At 43.4% G+C, this 20,290-nt stretch overlaps 1 protein-coding gene across 1 annotated transcript in view; it reads left to right on the top strand.

The window, feature by feature from the left end:
• Positions 1-10,302: 10,302 nt before the first annotated feature.
• The window catches only part of vwc2l (von Willebrand factor C domain containing 2 like), an 18,380-nt gene continuing 8,392 nt past the window's right edge, over positions 10,303-20,290 (top strand). The window contains exons 1-3 of the mRNA XM_035523669.1: positions 10,303-10,863; positions 10,994-11,053; positions 12,295-12,698. Coding sequence (XP_035379562.1) covers positions 10,803-10,863; positions 10,994-11,053; positions 12,295-12,698 — 525 coding nt within the window. The 5' untranslated portion in view covers positions 10,303-10,802. The remainder of the gene's footprint in view (positions 10,864-10,993; positions 11,054-12,294; positions 12,699-20,290) is intronic.

Genomic DNA, 20,290 nt, shown 5'->3' with positions numbered 1-20,290 from the left:
TAGTCACAGTGGGGTTTGCATGGATAAAACCTCCATAAAAAGGATGTTTATAACATGCAGAGAAAACACTGCATTATACCACCATGCATAAGTGTGACTATAAAACTAATTACAGTGTAGTATACCGAGTAACAATGTGTAACAACAGACTGATACTCAGTGCATACGGAAAAGAGCATCTGAATACTGAATACTAATGCATTGTTACACATTAGTATTCAATATATTACACTGTAATAAATGGTATAGTTACAATAATGCAATGTGTTACCAAATACATTATGTGGAAATGACATGACTCCTGACATTGTTATATACTGTGTAATGTAGGGCAATGTAAAGAATAGACAAGAAAAGGGATTTAAGACATAAAGGAAAATAATTTTCCTCTGTATAATTGTTTTTATCATTTTTTTCTACTTTATAAAGTAACTGCAGTTCAAATACACACACAAACACACACACACACACACATACACACAAAACTACGCTCACATGCACAGTGGAATACAAAACCATCAGCCTGGTGGGTGATTCATTGTTGGTGGTTTCCAGTAAGCACTGGTTTAGGTGCTAAGTCCTCTCTCTTTTGTGCCGTGATGTACTTACACTGCAGCATTACTAGCGGTTTGCACACAGAGAAAGGCAGCCTGATTAAGTGAAGCCGAGTTTCATTAAGGGCACTGAACCACTCGGTGAGCTCATTCCCTTTTTGTGCGAGACAGTTGAAAGCAACAAGGGTCTGGAGGAGGAGGAGAGAGTAAAAAACAGAGACAGCGGAGATCTTCCAGCACAGATCAGTGGAAAATGGCTCACTATGATCTAGTGCTGCACAATGTGTCATTTGATCATTGTTATCGCAGTTTTGGTCTCTGTGATACTGATTGTTTTGGTTTTGTTTTTTGCCGGCTTTGAGACTCCTGACCAACCTCAGACCTCAGCGTTTCTGATCAGTGTGCTGTGTGTTTTGGTGGATCACCACATTCAAAGCCACCAAACTTTAATAATTTGAGTGCAAATAAGGCCATCCAGCCTTTAACCATGTAACATTAGTATTAGAGGTTTAACAGAGTGTCTTTAATATACTGCAAGTTGATAATGTAGCAATGTAATCACAATAGGACATGGGACAGACAGGGAGGACTCTGACTAATAACAACCATAGTCTGCCTATGATCCCCTGCAACCCCCCCAGACACACACACACACACACAAGTGGGTCGCTATGCTCTACAGCAGCCCTTTGCCAGCGATATGCCAGGGTCATCTGGGTCAGAGCAAGATGGCGTGCTAGCTATATCAAAGCTCGAGCTCTGGGTGAGCAGCATGCGAGTAGGTCAGCTGCAGTGCCCAGGCACAGGGAACAATTTCTGCCGATATTTATAGTAGCATCAAATTTACACCATACTTCTTGTGTCACGGTACTGCCCCTCCCCCCGTGTCTGTGCGTGCGTGTCTGTGTGTCCATATTTCCACGCCCTCTTGTGCTGTGCACCTTATCCTTGTTGTGTGTAATTGTCATGAGTGTATATAAGTCTCGTGTCGTATCGTCAAGGTTGGCAGTGTTTGACCCATGTAGTGTGTTTGTGTGTGTTGAGTTGTGCTTGTGATTAAAACGTATGTTCTGTTTAACGTGCCTCATCCCCGCATCCTCGTTAACCCGTTAAAATGTCACACTTGACCAGAAATATGATCCTTGGTTATGAACCATTCGATTAGAAACAAATCAGTAAACAAAGTCAGTAAACAATCAAGTCCACATTTATAATCTTTGCACTCAGAGTTCAGAGTTTATTCTGAGATGCACTAATGTGTCTGCCACTGTGCTATTCTGGACCCCTTAATAGCTTAGCCAGTAAATATATATATACAGTGGCTGCAACATTACACTGCTACAAAATTAATAACACAATTAATATTATTTAAAATACAAAACAGTATATGTGTGCAGCCAGATTGACAAAAATGATATTCTAAGAAAAAAAAAAACACAAAGGCCACACTTAAATAATGAAGTAATTACAGAGAAATCACACTCTTTAACAAAATGTACTGATCCAATTATCTCCAGCACACAGACTTGGGGCGGAATGGCCTATAAGAACCCTGACATGGCTTCAGAAGCTTCCTGTTTCCACAGGATTCACTTAACCTTTTCTGTGTAGCATAATGTGCGAAATCAATTTGTCCACAGCACTGGCATAAGCCCTGATGTGAAATTAGACTTGGAATATCTGTTCCTGTATTGCTGGAATAATAGAGAAGGTATTAAATTCACCTCTATATCTCACTTCAGGAGAAGCCCACACCTCACTGGCAGGATCTGACTATTTGTCACAGAGGACTGACTCAGGACTGTGAGAGAAATATAAATACAGTATTAAAAAATATTTGTTTATATGAAAATATACAAATGAATAAACAAGCATTGATTTTCCATATTTTGCTAACAGCCTCTTTCTCTTCTAGTATAATTTTTTTAAATCTCTTCTACCGCATACAAGTGAGTGGTCTTGTATAGAGACAAACGTCCTGGTGCCATTCAGAGTCTGGAGTGAGTGCGATCTGCCTTGGCCAAATATAATGCTGAGAACTTGCAGGAAGTCGGTTAATGTAGGCCTAATAGCTAAGCCATTACAACGATATTAAAGTGAAAGCCATTGCTGAAGGGAGGGAAAGGGAAGGTTTATGAGAAACAGGCTGTTTCTCCATTACCTAAGTGAATATGAATGGCTTCCATGTGGTGGATTTGCTCACTTTGCTTTGATCAGAGTCTGTGTTTAGGACTCAGTGAGACATATAGAGCTGCTCAACCATCCTGCGTGCCAAATGAACACCAACAAATCCCGTACAAAAGCACCATGTACTGCATGATAGGTTTAGTTGTGTTTATTGTATGCTACAGTGTATATATATATACACACTCCTTTTTAAGTTAAGCAGAAACCCTCGCAGTCCATGAATTAAACAGACACACACACACACACACACACACACACACACACACACACACACACAAGAAATGGCAGCAATGCTGCCACTGCAGTTTTTCTATTAAAGTTATTATTAACAACACACTGGACTGTGATAGCTACAATAAACGATTGATGGCCTTTCACTCTGGCTCTCTCTCCTCAACCTTTCGGTAGTTTGAGTTAACAAAGGGCAGAGTGTGGCCGTTCACAGAGCGCTATCACGCCCCGGCATTCAGGAGCCAACCGGAAGAGCCACAGAGGACTAGTGCAGCGCATGTTACTGCATGACTGGCCGATGCCCACTTCTGTGCCTTATGGTCATATTAAGCAGCCGCTGGTTACTTGTTCAGCACCTTTTAACCCCTACAGGTACCAGACATTCTCAGGTGGAGGTGCAGCAGCTGTGGTGTGTGGAAGAGGGGAAGTGCACTTTGGCACCTCCTACAATTTAAGGAAGAAAAACAGAGCATTTTATTCATTGGGTATTTATTGGGTAAAAAACTGCAGCAGAGCCTTCCGTCTATTGTGTACAAATCTTTTATACAGTTTCATATAGAGAAGGAACACTTACACCTGGACCCAAAGGCCTTCCTAAAGCCACAGAATATAAAGGGAGCAAAGCCACTTTACTGCTAGAGAGTAACATTTGCATGGCAGACACTTGCATGGATAGGGCCAACCCAGCGCATCTATGATGGACACACACCTGCGCTACATGCAACCCAAAGGGCTGAACAAAAAAGGGTTGGTCGAAGCACAATATAATTAGGCAGATGGAGTCGCTAATTAGTATCTTCTCAGCCAGATGATTTGCTTGACAAATGCTTTTAAACAGCTGCACTAAAAGCAAAGTCAAAACACAGAAATGAAGGAGTTAAGGAAGTGGTGAGAACATTTCACCAATGTGGGAAACAGGGGTGTCACAAGCCAAAGAAACTGTCTGGAAGTGTTTCATTATGCTGCTGAAGTTGTTGGAGTTGGGGACAAACATTTCCTGAACACATAGCACCTTCATAGCAGATCCTGGTTTTAGGTCTTGCCCTGAAAATAGATCTTTGAATTTTTGAGAACAACTTTAATTCGGGCTTAATGAAAATAGCAGCAAATTGCCAGGCACTGCCACATTCATATGAACCGCCCATTTCTTTCCATGTAACATGGGTGAGGTGGATAGCGAACACACGTGCAAAGTACCAGCACCTTGGACTTGAGAACGAGAAGAATCCAAAACAGCGGGGAAGACAGTGAAAATGATAAACAGGACAATGTAAATAAATGACTAGTTTAATAACAAACATAAAGATAAGAGGCCAATTCAGGGTGATTATAGCTTAGGAAAGAAACATACGAGAGTACGGAGATAACAGAGCGGACAGGAGAACAGAAACAACTTAACGAACATGATCTGGGAGGGCAGCACAGACAAAGAAGGCAACATCAACTAAAACACCAATAGAAATCATGTAGGACTAAGAGACATATCTAAGCAACAAGAGTATGACAATAGTAAACAGAGAGAGTAACAACTTGGAACACAGAGAATGAGTACAGCATAACCAGAAGAGAGGCAGAATCAGAACATCGAAGGTATGTTTAGACTTGGAAATGGAAATGACCAACCATCCTGAGCTGCAGTAACAGGGTTTAAATACACAAAGCTAACAAGACTGTAAAAAAGGGGCAGTTGAAAACAATGACGGGCGTGGAAAACAAACGAGGGGTGGAGAAAACGAAACTAAGGACTGGAACACATGGAAGAGATCATGAAGCCAGGGAGACAGGAGAAGCTGCAGTCCACGAACATGACAGTACCCAACCCCCTTAATGTGTGGCTCCCAAAGCGTGGAACAAACCAAATCAGGGCAACCTGAAAAACAGCCAGGAGAAGGAGCAGAAGAGCAAGGAACACCAACAGGAACCGAACAAGCAAGACGAGGAGCAGGGACAGGACCTAAACAAGACACAGGAACAGATAAAGAAACAGTAGACCCCAAAGAAGTCACAGAAACCGGGGCAACAGGAGAAGGCAGAGACAAGTCTGGGGGGAGGTACAAGACCCGGGCCAAGGCCCCTGACAGGCACAGGAGTAGGGGCAGAACGAAGAACCAAACACGGGGCATGAAGGGACAAAGCAGTGGGACAGAGACAAGAGAGGAAAGAAGAAGAGAAGTGTTAGACTCGGGCATAGCTGCAGGAATGGGGAAAGGGGCAAAAACAGAGGAGATTATTCGGACTACAACAGCTACCGGTGCAGGAACAAAATGTATAACAGGCATGGCTACAGAGACAGAAACAGGCAGGGGAACACTAACGCCACAAGGCAGGGTCACAGACCTCATGGAGTTTAGATAAACAGGCACAGACACTTGGACAGACACGAGGATAAACGCAGGAAAAGGAGCTGGGGAAAAACCGGAACTGGGGACACAGATGAAAGAGTCACTGGGGCAGGACTGGGGGTTGGCACAGCAGTCCCTGGGAGCAGAGAGGTCACCAAAGGAATCCTAAGTGTCTCAAGGAGCACACCTGTGGCAGCTTTCTTGAGCCCAGGAGAGTGAATAGTGGGTACCCCCAGGGACAGGTCTGGCACGAGGCGCTGGGAATTGTGGAGTGGCTTCTTCTACTCCCGGAAAAGGTCAGTCCAGGGACATGGCTGTGGTATTCAGCTGTGGTGGGGCCAGGTGCACGATTGCGGCATTTAGCAGTGGCAGGTCCGGGGGCACGGCTGGAGCATTCAGCGGTGGTGGGTTCGGAGGCGCAGCAGCAGCATCCAGCGGTGGGTTAGGAAGGTCCAGGGATGTAATTGTGGCATTCAGCGGCAGCATGTCTGGGTGCACGGTTGCGGCGTTAAGTAATGGTGGGTTCGGGGATGTGGCTGCGGCGTCCAGTGGCGGGTCCGGAGGGTCCAGAGGCATGGCTATAGGAACAGACCTGGAAACAGGATGGGCGGCATCTCTCATGCCGGGAACAGGCTCAGCATGGGCGGCATCTCTCGCACCGGGAACAGGCTCAGGACGGGCGGCGTATCTCACGCCGGGAACAGGCTCAGGACGGGCGTCGTCTCTCGCACCGGAAACAGGCTCAGGACGGGCGGCATTTCTCATGCCAGGAACTGGATCAGGATGGGTGGCGTCTCTCACACCGGGAACTGGATCAGGATGGGCGGCGTCTTTCACGCCCAGAACGGGAACCGGAACTGACTTGGCAGCGTTTCTCACGCCGGGAACGGGAACGGGAACTGACTTGGCAGCGTCTCTCACACCGGGGGCAGGGACTGGCTGGGCGGTGTCTTCCACGCCGGAAGCAGGGACTGGCTGGGCAGCTGTGGTAATGGGTAAGGGGGTACTACTGAACTGGTCAGTGCTGCTAGATGATTTTCAGGGTCTTGACCCTGAAAATCTAGCCCTTAACATTTCCAAAAATCCCTCTAAATTCCTCCTCCCCTCTCTGAGCCCTAAGAATGTTCACCCACTGTAAGGCCTTTCCTTCTAAATACAAAAAGCAAATCTTCAGACAGTCAGGAAGATCGGGGCAGGTGAGGTACTTGAAGTACAGCCGGCTCTGTAATATAAACCCCTCCATGGAACCCTCTCCATTAAATTCCCCAGAGGGACATATAGTAGAGGGAAGAGACCAGGGCTTCCCAGTCTTCAGGCAATCTAATAAATCCAAATAAAATGTCCCAGGGTCCATGGTCTCTACGGACCCATCATGGCCTACAGCTTGAACGATACTGTCAACTTCAGTAGGACAAATGTTACCAAGTCCCTCTTGGTCCAGTCCTACAAGTTGTGACTCCTCGACGATAGCATCGGGATGCTTGGAGTGTAGACACTTACTGGGCATCTCAACTACCTTGGTCTTTTTTGACCGGCATCAAGAATTCCTTGTCCCTACAGTGCCAGAGGAATTGTTCTGCCCGGTGTGGTCTTGCTGAGAGAACTTGTCTTCACACCTATATGACCACTGTCAGGGGTGGCACGTACTTGGTGTGTTTTTAGTGGGTTGGTCATTCTGTAACATGGGTGAGGTGGATAGCGAACACACATGCAAAGTACCAGCACCTTGGACTTGAGAACGAGCAGAATCCAAAACAGCGGAAGACAGTGAAAATGATAAACAGGACAATGTAAAGAGATCATCAAGCCAGGGAAACAGGAGAAGCTCCAGTCCGTGAACATGACATTCCATACTTGTGTGCTTCTGTACTTGTGTTCTTCCTTCCATACTTTCCTCCCATCCTTCCATGTGCTGCACAGCAGAACGGACTTGGCATGGACATAAAAATACCTGTATGTTACAGCCCTACACTTATGATATAGCAGCAGTCCTTGTGCATCCAATAGTGTTGAAACCCATAGTGAAATCCATTAGAAAACTTTGTTGGCCATACAGGATTGTATTGTGTTATTGTACTATAACAGCATTGTTGCTGTTATAGGAAAACATGGGATCAGAAAAAAATTTATTTTCAACAGATTATGGAACTCTAAGCTGTCCTGTGTTTATTGATTATGGCTTAATGTATTTCCAGTAACCCATACATTTGTAAAATATAACGTATTATGACAAATATGTATCCAATCCTGTCACTAGTGTTTGTTAAAATTCAGGCAGTTATAATAAATTATGATAACTAATTTCTTGTCATATGATATAATAATACATCACTCTGTTAAAAAAGTGGGCCATGACATTTTTACTTTATATATGACTGCTTTAAATAAAATTCATAGTAGCTTCAGGGAATCATCTGGGCCTTGATGTAATTAATTTTAAATTCTTCTCCATAGAAGAAGCCAAACAGAAGCTATTCATCCTAAAGTCATTAAACCCTCTCCTCTTTGCTTAGTTTCACTGACCATCAGCGAAGGTCGGAAGAAAGCATTTAACAAGACATGCACAGCCAAGCATCTGTTTCCTGGTCACGGCTGCTGCACTGTGTCTGGGAGCTTAGAAGTCTGTCACTGTGGGAAAACTCAGCAGAATCGCAACCCATCGTGCCGTGCTGACGGACGCCAGTCCACACCCTCGCATTATGACTTCCATAATGAGGAGTGCAACCTGTGCTGAGCTTCGGCCCGCCCCTGCCAGTGAACCCGTTGTGCAATGCAAGGGGGAGGAGGCCAATTAGAGTGGAACCCTCTGCGCAGCGCATGACACACTCATAAAGAGAGGGCAAGAAAAACACAGGCCAATTACACAGTGGCGATGCCGTCAAACTGAGAACCGATGTGGGTGATGCTTAAAAGATGTGACAGATGTGCCCGGAGCCTTTGTGCATACGTGGAGCATGAAACCCCAGCCTCGGCATCTGCCATAACAGTGCCCATGACTTGATAAACACATCCTCTCTGACAGAGATTTCCATGAGTAAGGCTGATTTATCATGCCTTAAAGGGATAGGCTATGCCTTATGCTGCTTTGCCATAAGGGCAACTTTCTTGCAGCAGTGCATTAGCTCAGGGTGTAATATGCAGATGCAACCACGTTCATTAGAAACACCTGCTTTGCAGGTATGTCTCTTTGGTTAGAGTCAAAAGCATTAGTTAGCTGCAAATTTATGATGGCTATCCTCCAGCTCATTATAAATGGTAAGCTGTTAGCTGGATATGTTTGTGCGATGGATCACTAAACCTCGCAGTGTATAAGTGTAAACATCCAGCAATACTGCTGCGCTAGATCAACACTCAATACCATGTCAGAGTTAGTGCTGTGCTGAGAATGATTTGTCCCCATGATGATATCTAGAAGTGGGCCAGCGGTTAGAAGTTGACTAGATTTAATGGGCTGGGGGGGGTCTTTGCTAAACAGATGGGCCCCAATTTTATACATTGCACCTATAAGATAGGGGTACCTAATAAAGCAAGCAGGGAAGGCAGGCACAATGGAAGTCCGAATGAAAGGACAGTGAAGAGCGGTGCTTCTACCTGAGGCGCACAGAGATCCCACCATACGCCCCCTACACCATGTTTATTCAATTTAGAGCCCATACTCACACAAAGTCCTGGGGAGCTGATGTCTCATCTTTCATTTTGCATGTGTCTGCTCTCTTGAAACAGGTCTAATGTGTCTTCAGGGGCAGATCGCACAGCGCTGAGGTTTCGCATTAAAGAGTGAAGCTTGTCTCTTCACCTTGCAGATGCCTTTTATTGATTTTCCCATCTGCGTGAACGGCATGGGGTTCAGGTAGGCTGTCATTATCGTTTTGGGGGATTTATGCCATAATTTCAGTTCACTGGAGAGTAAAACCCACTAGAGACACACACACAAACACACACACACACATACACAAACACACACACACAAACACACACCTGCTGATTCATACTGTCTTCACAAGCTATCCAAGATGCCCCATAACCTGCTTCTATTGCTTTGTCAATATCTGTTTGGGTGATGTCATTATTTGTTTGAATTTGTTCGATGTCATTGTTTGCTTGGATTGTTCCTGTTTCATGGATCTTTGAAAACCTATGTTCTCACAAGGTAAAAAATTGGGTAATTAAACCATACCAAAATGGTCTTTTAAATCTAACCTCATTTGAAAGCAAATATTTGAATACTGGTTGTTAGGCAAGACATGAGTCAGATACCATCACCAACTTTTCATGCAGGGATCATCTACCACTCAATAGTTATATGCATTGTTGCTTCCTGTGAAAGCTCCAGTGTTTTTGTGTTTTGTATTTTATTGCATTGAATTGCATATTTTAAACATTTTAAAATCACACATACACACACACACACACACACACACACACACACCCCACACACACAACATATATATATATATATATAATATATATATATATATACATACACACACACACACACACACACACACACACACAACACACACAACACACACACACTTTTATCTCCTGTTATCCTCTGTCTCCAAACGCAGTGAAGCAGTGGCCCCTATGGGCTAGCCTCTGTAAATCAATGTCGCAAGATATTTATTTTGATTTTATTTGGTATTGTATAAATACGTGAGAGATAAGTTAGTCACAGCCATTCTTACGCTATTTCTGTTTGTTTGGGTTTTTTTTGGGTTTGTTTTTTTTTTCGTTGCCACCGATAGTGTTTGGCTGTACTGAAAAGGTGATTATACCCATTCAAAATGAATTTAATAGAGGGTAAATACTTAGATAAATCATGCAAAAGTAAAAAGTATACGTGTACGGTCCGCTGAATATCACAGTGCCCTGTTGCGTCGGTTGCCAATGTCGCAGTGATGAGGGGAGAGATATTAAGACTCTCCTCTGTCAGTCTACGCTGTTAGACTGCCGAGTGGACAGCGACAGTTCTGAAGCTGGCTCTGTCCGTCGTGCTTAATTTACAGACACGAAGCGGAGAGATGAAACGCTCCAGTGTTCGGATTTGATCCGCTCTTCCTTCTTCCCGCACCATAGTCCGTAACACCCTAACTTATTAGTGCCGTGTCTGACGTTGCTCTTTTCTCTCCTTTGACTGAGCACGGAAGTGTGTGCAACGCCGAACATCTTCAGTGCATTTAAACTTATTCTCGCAAAAGGGGAAACGTAATGACTTTGAATCCGCTGTCGCCTAATTTTGTAGTTTATGTGTTCGGAATCTTTACTCTCAGTTCTCAGATTGTTGGGCATGAGACCTAATGGCGTTTCTCATACACCTGCAGTATTTGGAACTTGACTGAAATTCCAGTCAACCCCGCGGATGACTAGGTAATCAGGCAACACCAGGAGGAAGTATAATTTTTTTACACCTATTTTGGATCTTTTCCGTTTTTGCACACAGCATCACGAGCGGTCACTTAACTCCGATGACCGGGAAAGGATAAGTATGTTCACGTATAATATATTTCTGGATATCTCATCGCCCAAGTCAGTTTCAAAACCCTGGGGTAGGAGCATGACCAGTAATCTTCTCTAATTTTAACATTCAACACACAGGGATTATTTTGCCTTTGGAGTACGCTTTTTTTTTTCGTCCAAGTTCTGCTGGAATTGTGATTTTTGTATTCACCGTCACAGGGGTGCTTTGGGCTCTCTCGCTTCCGATTCCAACAAAGTGGAACCCGACATTTCAACGCGGTGAGTTAAAATGCTCAGTATTCCGTGCGTTGTCTATGATTTACGAATACAGTCAATCTATATCCATACAAAAGTTATTCATGCACAAACCACGTCGCCTTCCATTCTAACTAGACGGCTGCTCGAGTAAATCTTGTATGGCTCAAAATCATTTATTGTATGTCCATGGTTGTTATAAACGTTTGTTGTTCAGTAAAACGAAGCTGAAATATTTCAGATTGTATACTACAGCGTTTGCTTGGCGTTCAGTGAACCGTCGCTGTGCGGCTTTTGCGCTTTAGGGTTCAGGGTTTTCAAGTCACTCCATGGTCGCGTGCCATTTCATGCTTAATCTCTCGAACCCTCACGAGGGGAGAAGCATTTGGATCAGATCCCACAGTAGTGCTCTCCTTAATGACTCAGAAAATATGGCCTTTCCTCGAGGCTATCGGAGTTACTGAAGTTCACAAGGCGAGGATGTCCACATAAATCCATTGCACCCTTACTTACATTGCGTTGGGGAATTAGTAACAAACTAAGGCGCAACATGTTGCGTGCGATAGTGATGAACATTCCTGGAAGACATATTAATTCTGTCGCGGATATCAGTGACTTATTTGCATTGTTTCAGTTGGTTGTTTAATTTGTATATGCAATACCTTTTGTGTTATTATCAGTCTTTTCCGAAGTACGCTATTAGCAAGCTTAAAAGCATTCTCTCTCTCTCTCTCTCTCTCTCTCTCTATCTCTCTCTCTCTCTCTCTCTCTCTCTCTCTCTCTCTCTCTCTCTCTCTCTCACTCTCTCTCTCTGTCTCGATCGCCTTGCAGTCCAGGGTGAAAGGAAATGCACATCAAGAGATGCAGAGCACACCCATTTGCTATCAAACACTTTATCACTAGCTTTCTTTTATTTGTCAGCATAAACAAAACGCTTACATATATTATTAGGCTGATGCGATAGGATAAAATTTGGCAATTTAATAGACAAAGTTGCTTTACTGTGCGCTGGCATGCTCGCATTCAGCATACGGAAAAATAAAATAATCGTATACGACAGCTTACTGTCGTTTTCAGTAATAGCAGAATTAGATTATTTGACATCTGTGGTGTTAATAATTCACGCAGCCACGCGTAGCTCTGCTCGTGCCATCACTTATGAATGTGACCGTAATGGATTCGGCACTCGTCAAGTAAGATATGCTACTAGCAATGTGTTCACCTTATGGGTGTAAAAGTGTTACGCTCTGCTTCAAATGCAACAGGACTGCCGCGGCGAAGGATGGGCCCCCTCTTCCCAGCGACTTGCGTCGTACTGCTCGCCCTCAACGCCGCTGTTTCACCAGCCTCCGTCAGTCCCGAGGACTACCCCGCGGACGAGGCCGAGCGAACGGCCAGCAATGACATCATTTTTGACGACTATCGGGGCAAAGGCTGTGTGGATGACACGGGCTTCGTCTACAAACTCGGGGAACGCTTTTTCCCGGGCCACTCGAACTGCCCGTGTGTCTGCACAGAGGACGGCCCGGTGTGCGATCAACCCGAATGTCCAAAAATCCACCCGAAGTGCGCAAAGGTGGAGCACAATGGCTGTTGCCCAGAATGCAAAGAGGTCAAGAACTTTTGTGAATACAGAGGAAAGACGTACAAGATCTTGGAGGAATTCAAGGTAAAAGGAGTTTATGTTCTGATCATGGTCACCAGGAAGGGAAGCTGTAACGTGATGATATCAGAAATTAAACTAATTTCAGTGCTTTTTTTTGGTGCTAATTTCAATGATATCTGATGTGCAGTCAATGACATTCCAATGCAGGAGACATTGGAAACGTACCCTCGTTTTTAGTGCTTTACTCAGTCTACTGTTTAACCCTTCCTCCTCTTTACAGTTTGCCTAAAATCATAACATGTATGGTATATTTTAAACTAGTTAAGATAGTTCACACATGGATACTACTCCACTTGACAGACACCCTACCAATGATAACAATGCAGTATAGCAAATTTTCTGATATGAAATAAAGTGATAGAATGATATGAAAATGGTCATCAGCACTATGAAATTAGCATTATGAAATGCATAGTGTTTTGAGTAATGACATGCATAAATCTCTGGATATTAAGCAAGCAGTTGTCTGGATGCTGATAAAACCAATTTCGGTCTTTTTAATGGAAACTTATCTTAAAATGGTTCTCTAAAACTACACAAAGAGTACAGTCTATCAGATTAGGTGGAATGAACGTGACAGTTTGGGTACTGCTGCATGTGAACAAACACATAGGATAAAAAATACAGTTATCAATCAAATAGAAAACTACTTTGTGTTTGTGTGGCAAGTGTGGGTTTACTTTGAAGCCGCTGGCAGTACCAAAATTCTTACAGGAATGTGGAATGCGTTTCATGACATCATGACATCCATGATGTTTGACCCACATGCACACACTGTTTCTTCTCCTGGGAGAGTCGTCACAGTAAAACAGGAATCCGTCACCATAAAAAGGCAGTTCTATAATGCCTATGTCTACCTGACTAAGCAATCCATTTGATTCCTATGTGCATCAGTGAGAATCTTTCTAAATTTGGGTTATTTATATTGATCACTGAGAGATGACAAGCCAATCAATCATGCAAGTGGAGCAGAAAAAGACTCTGCATATCTAAAAAGATCTGTCACTCTTAAAACAAATACACCAAACACTCAGCATCTCTGCTCTATTAACTTTTTTCTCCAACCTGCTAGTCACTGTTTAGAAGCCTGAGTTTATTTGTTAATGCCAATTTATGGACTGCCAAAAACAGTACCTCGGCAGTACCCTCGGAAACCCATCCTGGTAGCCGGCATAACTCAGACGCCTAGTTTGCTGGTTTTAGCAAGTTAGCTCTGGCTTAAAGGTAAGTAAAGCAGACGTGGGGAAGCATTACAACGGTTGAAGGATCAGAAATGAATGCACCAGGCCCAACCAGGCTCAGGCTTACAAGAGTAATTAGGCTAGCTTGGTAAGCCAGCTATTCTGAGTTCTGAGGTGATTAGCAGACAGCACTGTGTGTCCCAGACATTCAGATTATTCAGTGAAGTTCTTTCATTCTGTCATATCATCACAAGCTGGACTGCTTGTGAAAGCGCTTCCATCTAAATTACTCATGGGATACATATCATGGCATACATGCAGAGTCATGGAAACAAGGTAAGAGTGATGCTCAAGAGAAGTATTGTGTTATTGGCTGTTGTGGATGTACCCTCCGGCCCTTTATTCCGCCAGTCCTCTGCTTAATGGCCCTTACTAGTGACATCATAGCAGGTATAGCACAGGTCTCTCTCCGGGGATGAAGGGTTGGCATCCAAACTTGAATGTATATGCTATGTAAGTGTGAAAAACTAATCATTCATCAGCTGCTGGAAGGAACAAAGGGTAATCTGTACCATAAATGAGATCCTATTATATGAATATATATCAGTATATGTAAAACACTCATCACTATAGTAGAGTCATGGTGGCCCCATAGAGTGCCTTGAAGCCAGAAAACCAAATCCTTAACACCTCTCATGTGCAGTATTGATTCTACCTTCACCATGTAATTCTGGGTTTTGTTTGTCATGATATGATAAAATAAATTCAGTTCACTAAAGCACCGTTTAGCACGGCCAGATAGGCCTTCATCTTTTAAAGCGGCTATAATACATACTCTGACCCAGAAATGTGGCTGGAGGGATATGAGTCCTCTGATGTCAGTAGCATAAAAGTTAGTTTGTGGAAGGTTTTGTGATTTTTGTCTGTTTGTTTTTGTTGTGTTTGTTTTTGGCAATACGTCCCTGGTACTTTAGAATGGCATAAAAAAAATCACTGGTAAACACTTAGGAGCTTGAGATAATTAAAAACAGGTTACAGTGCAAGACCTAAGCGCCTCAGAAGCCAGCTCTACCTTTTAAAGCTGTTAAAGTTCTTAGTGAAGCCAACATCACCTTCTCACCTGTTTTAGAATTGTTACACCTTACCTACGTTGTATGGTCAGAACCTGGGTGATAACAGTGTTTTAGCCATGTCGGACTTGGCCTCTGTATATGAGGACATGGATAATTCTGTACTCTTCATATGCAAGTCTAAATACTTTAGATCAGCACACTCTTGTTGTTATTTGATTACGTTTGATATTGTTGGTAGATGTAGATGGACCACAGACACTGGGACTTCCGTGCAAGAAACAGATATGGTCTGATATGAAATCAGATTTAAAAAAAGGTCTTGCCAAAGTCTGGTCAAGGAAGACAGATGAGTAAACTATGTGTTATGATAGCTGGTGTTGCAGTAGAGGAATGGAGGTTACACACTAGAAGATGTCCCCCTGGGACAGTGACTCTAGTTAATATCATGAACTGTAAATAATGTAATTAAATTTTTATTGAAGGCTAATCAGTCACTGTATATAAAATCGAATGGCAACATCATAGCAAACCTTAGCAGATAAGATGAATGTCATGATGTGCATTGCTGAGGGAGAACAGCAGAGCAAAAAGATTCTAGTGTCATATCAGATGATCGCAACATGATTATACATGAAGTTTAATTTTGTATTTAAACTCAAATTTAATTTGGCTATTAAGAATGATAACTAAAGTACACATTTTTCCCAACCTTGTTTTCTTTGGGGAACTTTTGTATTTGACTTGTACTTCAGAGAACATTCTACATGCACTGGTGAATGCCACAAGTCTTCGAAGACTGCTGTATCTATTGTAATGCCAATTTACAAATGAATTCAATCTTTTACTTGAGGACAATTATGTGCAAAAATAATTGCCGGGACATTACACAGGACTATAACCTGATGAGTGCCTTTGTGTTATGAAGCAAGCCATACACCATACACTTTACTATTGTGAGGCAGTTTAACAGCTCACAGAAATTAATATTTCATGAACTGCACTATGTGCTATGAGTGCCTGAGTACAACTGCACTGTTTTGTATGAGTGCCTGATTTTCTATTCTGTTATTTTAATAGGTTTTGTGACATGGAAATTGAAACTATATTATCTCTGTCTAGAAGGGAAAAAAAGTCATATATCTGTCTCTACAATATTAATATTTTCTGTACTACCTTTAAAAGCTGGACAGTGTCACCGAGATGTACGTTTGTCATGCGCCCTAACGTTAAACGCCAGCAGTGCAGACTATCCGTCATTATCTATGATGGATTCAGGTTGAATAATGCAGTTGAAGTAGGGAGAAGCCTGAGGGAAGATGGAAATTGAGTTTTACTATCAAGCCATTAGGGCTTGACCCAACCCAAGGTCCTCACATCCGTGCTGTGCCTCCAGCATCCAGCGAAGTGTGTGACGTATGCCAGATTACTGTTTATCAGCCTTAAATGTTACTAATTCACCAAGGCACCAGCCATTCCCAGCTTGGCTAATCAGCAACATGGCAATCACTGACAAGACAGAACTTCTGCATTCCTTCAAGCATTTTCTCTGCCATGCTAACTTATCTCCCAGCAATTTTTAGCTTTTTTTAAAAGCAGCTCTGCCTGACATCCTGTGAACAACAATAAATTGGCATATGTTTGCTTCAAAAGATGGTAGCGACTAAGGGGGAAAGGTCGCAAGGACCGCTGCTTTGTCATTTTACCACGTGCCTCTCAGTGTCTAATCAAGTCGAATAGCTGCAAATCAAGTGTGTTATCTGGGTTTGTGTTCCCTTGCAACAGTCTCAGATTAGAAAGTAAAGACCAAAGACTGATGCAGTGTGAGACGAATAAGGAGAGGACGAATCAAGTGCTCCGTTTAGCCCAACATTTAACAAGGCTTTTAGCTGTCTGAGAAGAAGGCTGCATAAGATCATTAGCATCGGAGGAAAATGGCTAAGTAAAGCACCATATTGCTAATTAGGGGCTCTGGGATCAACTCCTTAAATCTAATATTTAATACCTTTCAGGTAGAGAGTGGCTGACGTGTAACATGAAACCGATGAGCTGTGTGTTTTGATGCACAGCCATTTTTCAACTAGCTGCATTTGCTCATGTAAGCCTAACAGTCCTCTGAGTCCATCCATAGAGCCTCTCACCTGTGCTGTCATCTAGAACCTTCAGTCACGTCCTGTGCCAGACAGAAACACCTCCTATCAATCCCAACATCATTCTGCTGGTCTTATCGATTTCCCTCCAAAAAAAAGAAGTGGGATCGAATAATCTCGCAAAGGGGAGAGGGGCAATTAGCGAACGCATCCGACAAGCATACATTTCTTGCCAGGTTCTTGGGATGGCTCACGCAAGGTGTTAAAGAGGCCGAGGGTGTCATCTCACCGCTTGTGTCCAGAGAGATTTTCAGTCCGTCCCTTTGAATTACAAAGAGCACGTTGAAGTCCAGCTGTGAAGAGGAAGCAAAAGGGCATCACGGCTCCTAATGGTGGCTTTAATTAAGGGAAGGCGACAGGGTAACCTTTGGTGCAGGCCACTCTGCCATTTCCCTTGGCGTGGGCATGGCGCTCTTTGCAGAAGCGCGTGTTTACTTGGCACAGCGATGCCTCGCGGAGATGTGACTCTTGCACGTCCACCGAGGGCTCTCTTTTGAGGGAAAAAGAGGACTGCAGGCTTTTGATGTGTTGGTAATTTCTGTATATTACAGCAGCAAAGTGAAAATTCAATATAAAACTCAGAGTGCAATGCCAATGGGTCACATAGCAGTGAATGTCTTTCTAATAGTAATATGCATGCTTGGCCCAAGGGATACGTTATGCATGGGCCAAGGGCCACAGTATTACATAAAGCAGAATATACTACATCAATTTCAGTTTCAAACCAGGACAGAAGTTTGACCAGTATTCCATTTGTCCTGACATGGTAATGAGAGATTGCAGGAATGAGTGCAGTTTTGGGATCCAGGGGTTCAGGACTCATGGTGGCAGCGGTTCCTTTTCCACGGTTGTACTGTATTCTTCATGAGCCAGGCTGTTCATCCTGGGTAGGTGTTTCACCTACAGGGTTTCCCAGCAACTGAGGAGGCCAGCCACTCTTTTGCCCATCCACAAGCAAGTGGGAGTTCAGCTCCCAGGCAACTGAGCGGGAACTGGGATGTGAGCACCCAACAATCCTGTCCATGCTCCTGGGATCAGGGGAATATCAGCGAGAGAGAGGGACAGCAGAAACGAGGGGCCAGGGTTATAAAAAAGAAAAACATGGCGGTCAGAGTAGGTATGTTTTTCATAGTGCACGGATGCCTAGAAAATTACACATGCTCTTTTTTAGAGCCACAGCTAAAGACATTTGTGAGAATTCATCCTGTCCAATCTTCAAACATCTGAAGAAAACAATGCTTTGAAAATGATTCACGTAGCTATCCCTGAGCTTCTTGTTGGGGGAGTTATTGCGCTATTTTCTAGTAATCTGAGGTAGCTTTGTTTTGATGGATGATTTTTCAATCAAGGTATGTCCGCATAAACACAATCAGAACAATACAGCACCCATCATTGTCAAGGGACTGCAACTTTAGAAAAATCAATTTAGTCCTTAGAACTGACAGAATTATACCTTACTAAAGTGACAGATTAATCATTTCTAAGTGAAGTGATAGATGATTCTCTGCTTTGTCTAAATGTCAGTGTGGTCCACACAGCAACAGCATGCATAATCCTACACATAGACACCCACACTGCTCTCCCCACACTCTCCACACACACACACACACACACACACACACACCCAGCTCTCTCGCCTTCTCTTTTGCACACAAACACGCGTAGCCTTCTCACCCACACATGCTACGTGGCATGTAAGAGCAGAGTCACTAATTACTGCTCAAACACCTCCAAGACAAAAGACTATAAAAAGTATCTGAAATTAATCACTCAAAATGATGTTCCAGTCCACTAGCCTGAAGAAATATAGCTAGAGTTTTCATTTAAAACACTGATGAAAAGCAAACAAGTAGGCCAGCAAAATCTGGAGCTGTGAACTGGTTTGAGCAAGCCAAATCCCCAGCTGGATGTAAGTAAGAAAGCATAAAAGTTGGAGACTAAATGAAATTATAAATGAGTTCTTTTTATATTCTAAAGTTACATTGAGACTTTTCTCTCTTAAACCCCCCCTCGCCCTCTTCGCAGGTTGTATTTCTTGCAACGTCTGGCAACGTGTTAACTTCTCAGTAATGTTTTGCTATCTGCTGCTCTCCAGCCTTTGCCACTCTTCATAGTGTTTCGAATGACCCTGAAGTCACCCACATGCCTGAGACTACATTACCCAAAAGGCTTTACAATGAATGAGATGTGTGTGACTTCTTAGCGTGGTGATAAAGTGATCGATGCAGTTCAAGGTACCAGCCATGCATGCCATCATTTTATATCATTTTATTGCTCGGGTGGCTGCGTGCCGCCGCTTAGCATCCGCACTCACGACGTCCAGTGCCTGGGCGCCGTGTGGATGGATGCGCTCAAAGCTCCACCTCGGCATCTCAGCGTTCTGCCTCAGGAGCTGCATTAGTCCTGCAACCCCACTGACAAACTCTGACTCATCCTTTCACCTACGTAGAGTCAAACAGGGCGCATCAACCAGAGCCAAGTTCCTCAGCTGTGCTCCATCCTTTCTCCAGAAATGGAAGACAAGAGAAAAAAAAACACGTTGGTCTGTATTTGTAAATGAACCCACAACCAAATAAGCTGCATGGCAATTTGAGAGTGTGACTGCTTTTCATCACAGGCTCTGGTAGGTGTGTGGATATGTGCCTGGCACTTACCTGTCGGCTACAGGCGTGCTCCGGTTCATGGAGTTAGCGCTTGCACAGAGGGTTAGAGTGAAGCAGGATGTTGCTTATTACACCCTTCAGGAATATAGACTATTCTGCTTCATTAAGTCCTGCTTAAAGCACTTTTTGATCTAGGTAATCAAGAATTTGATGATTACCTGACAAATTGAATCGAGACGGGCCAAAATGAAAACAATAAAAGTGGGGCTGGTTGTAAGCTGCTTTTCTTGGGATTTAAACGGAGCTGGAACAATTCACTGCTCACAGACGAATAACTAGATACAGTGCCTCGAGGTGGCTTATTCACCTGTGACGGCAATTACCGATTATGATATGAAAACATCGATGACTCTACTGATCTGCTGATTACTTTTTTACATGATGACCTCATTTACATCAGCCACAAAGTGGCTTTAATGGTCAGTGGAGATTAGGTTCTGTAGAATCGCACAAGACTGTTCGGCTTCTTAAAACATCGGCTCTGGGTGAAGATCTGTGCCACACTCTTGAACTTTCATTAGTGCAAGGATG

The sequence above is a fragment of the Electrophorus electricus genome, chromosome 2, assembly GCF_013358815.1.
Source record: "Electrophorus electricus isolate fEleEle1 chromosome 2, fEleEle1.pri, whole genome shotgun sequence".
Classification (NCBI taxonomy): Eukaryota; Metazoa; Chordata; class Actinopteri; order Gymnotiformes; family Gymnotidae; genus Electrophorus; species Electrophorus electricus.
This window is presented reverse-complemented; position numbering and strand designations above follow the sequence as displayed.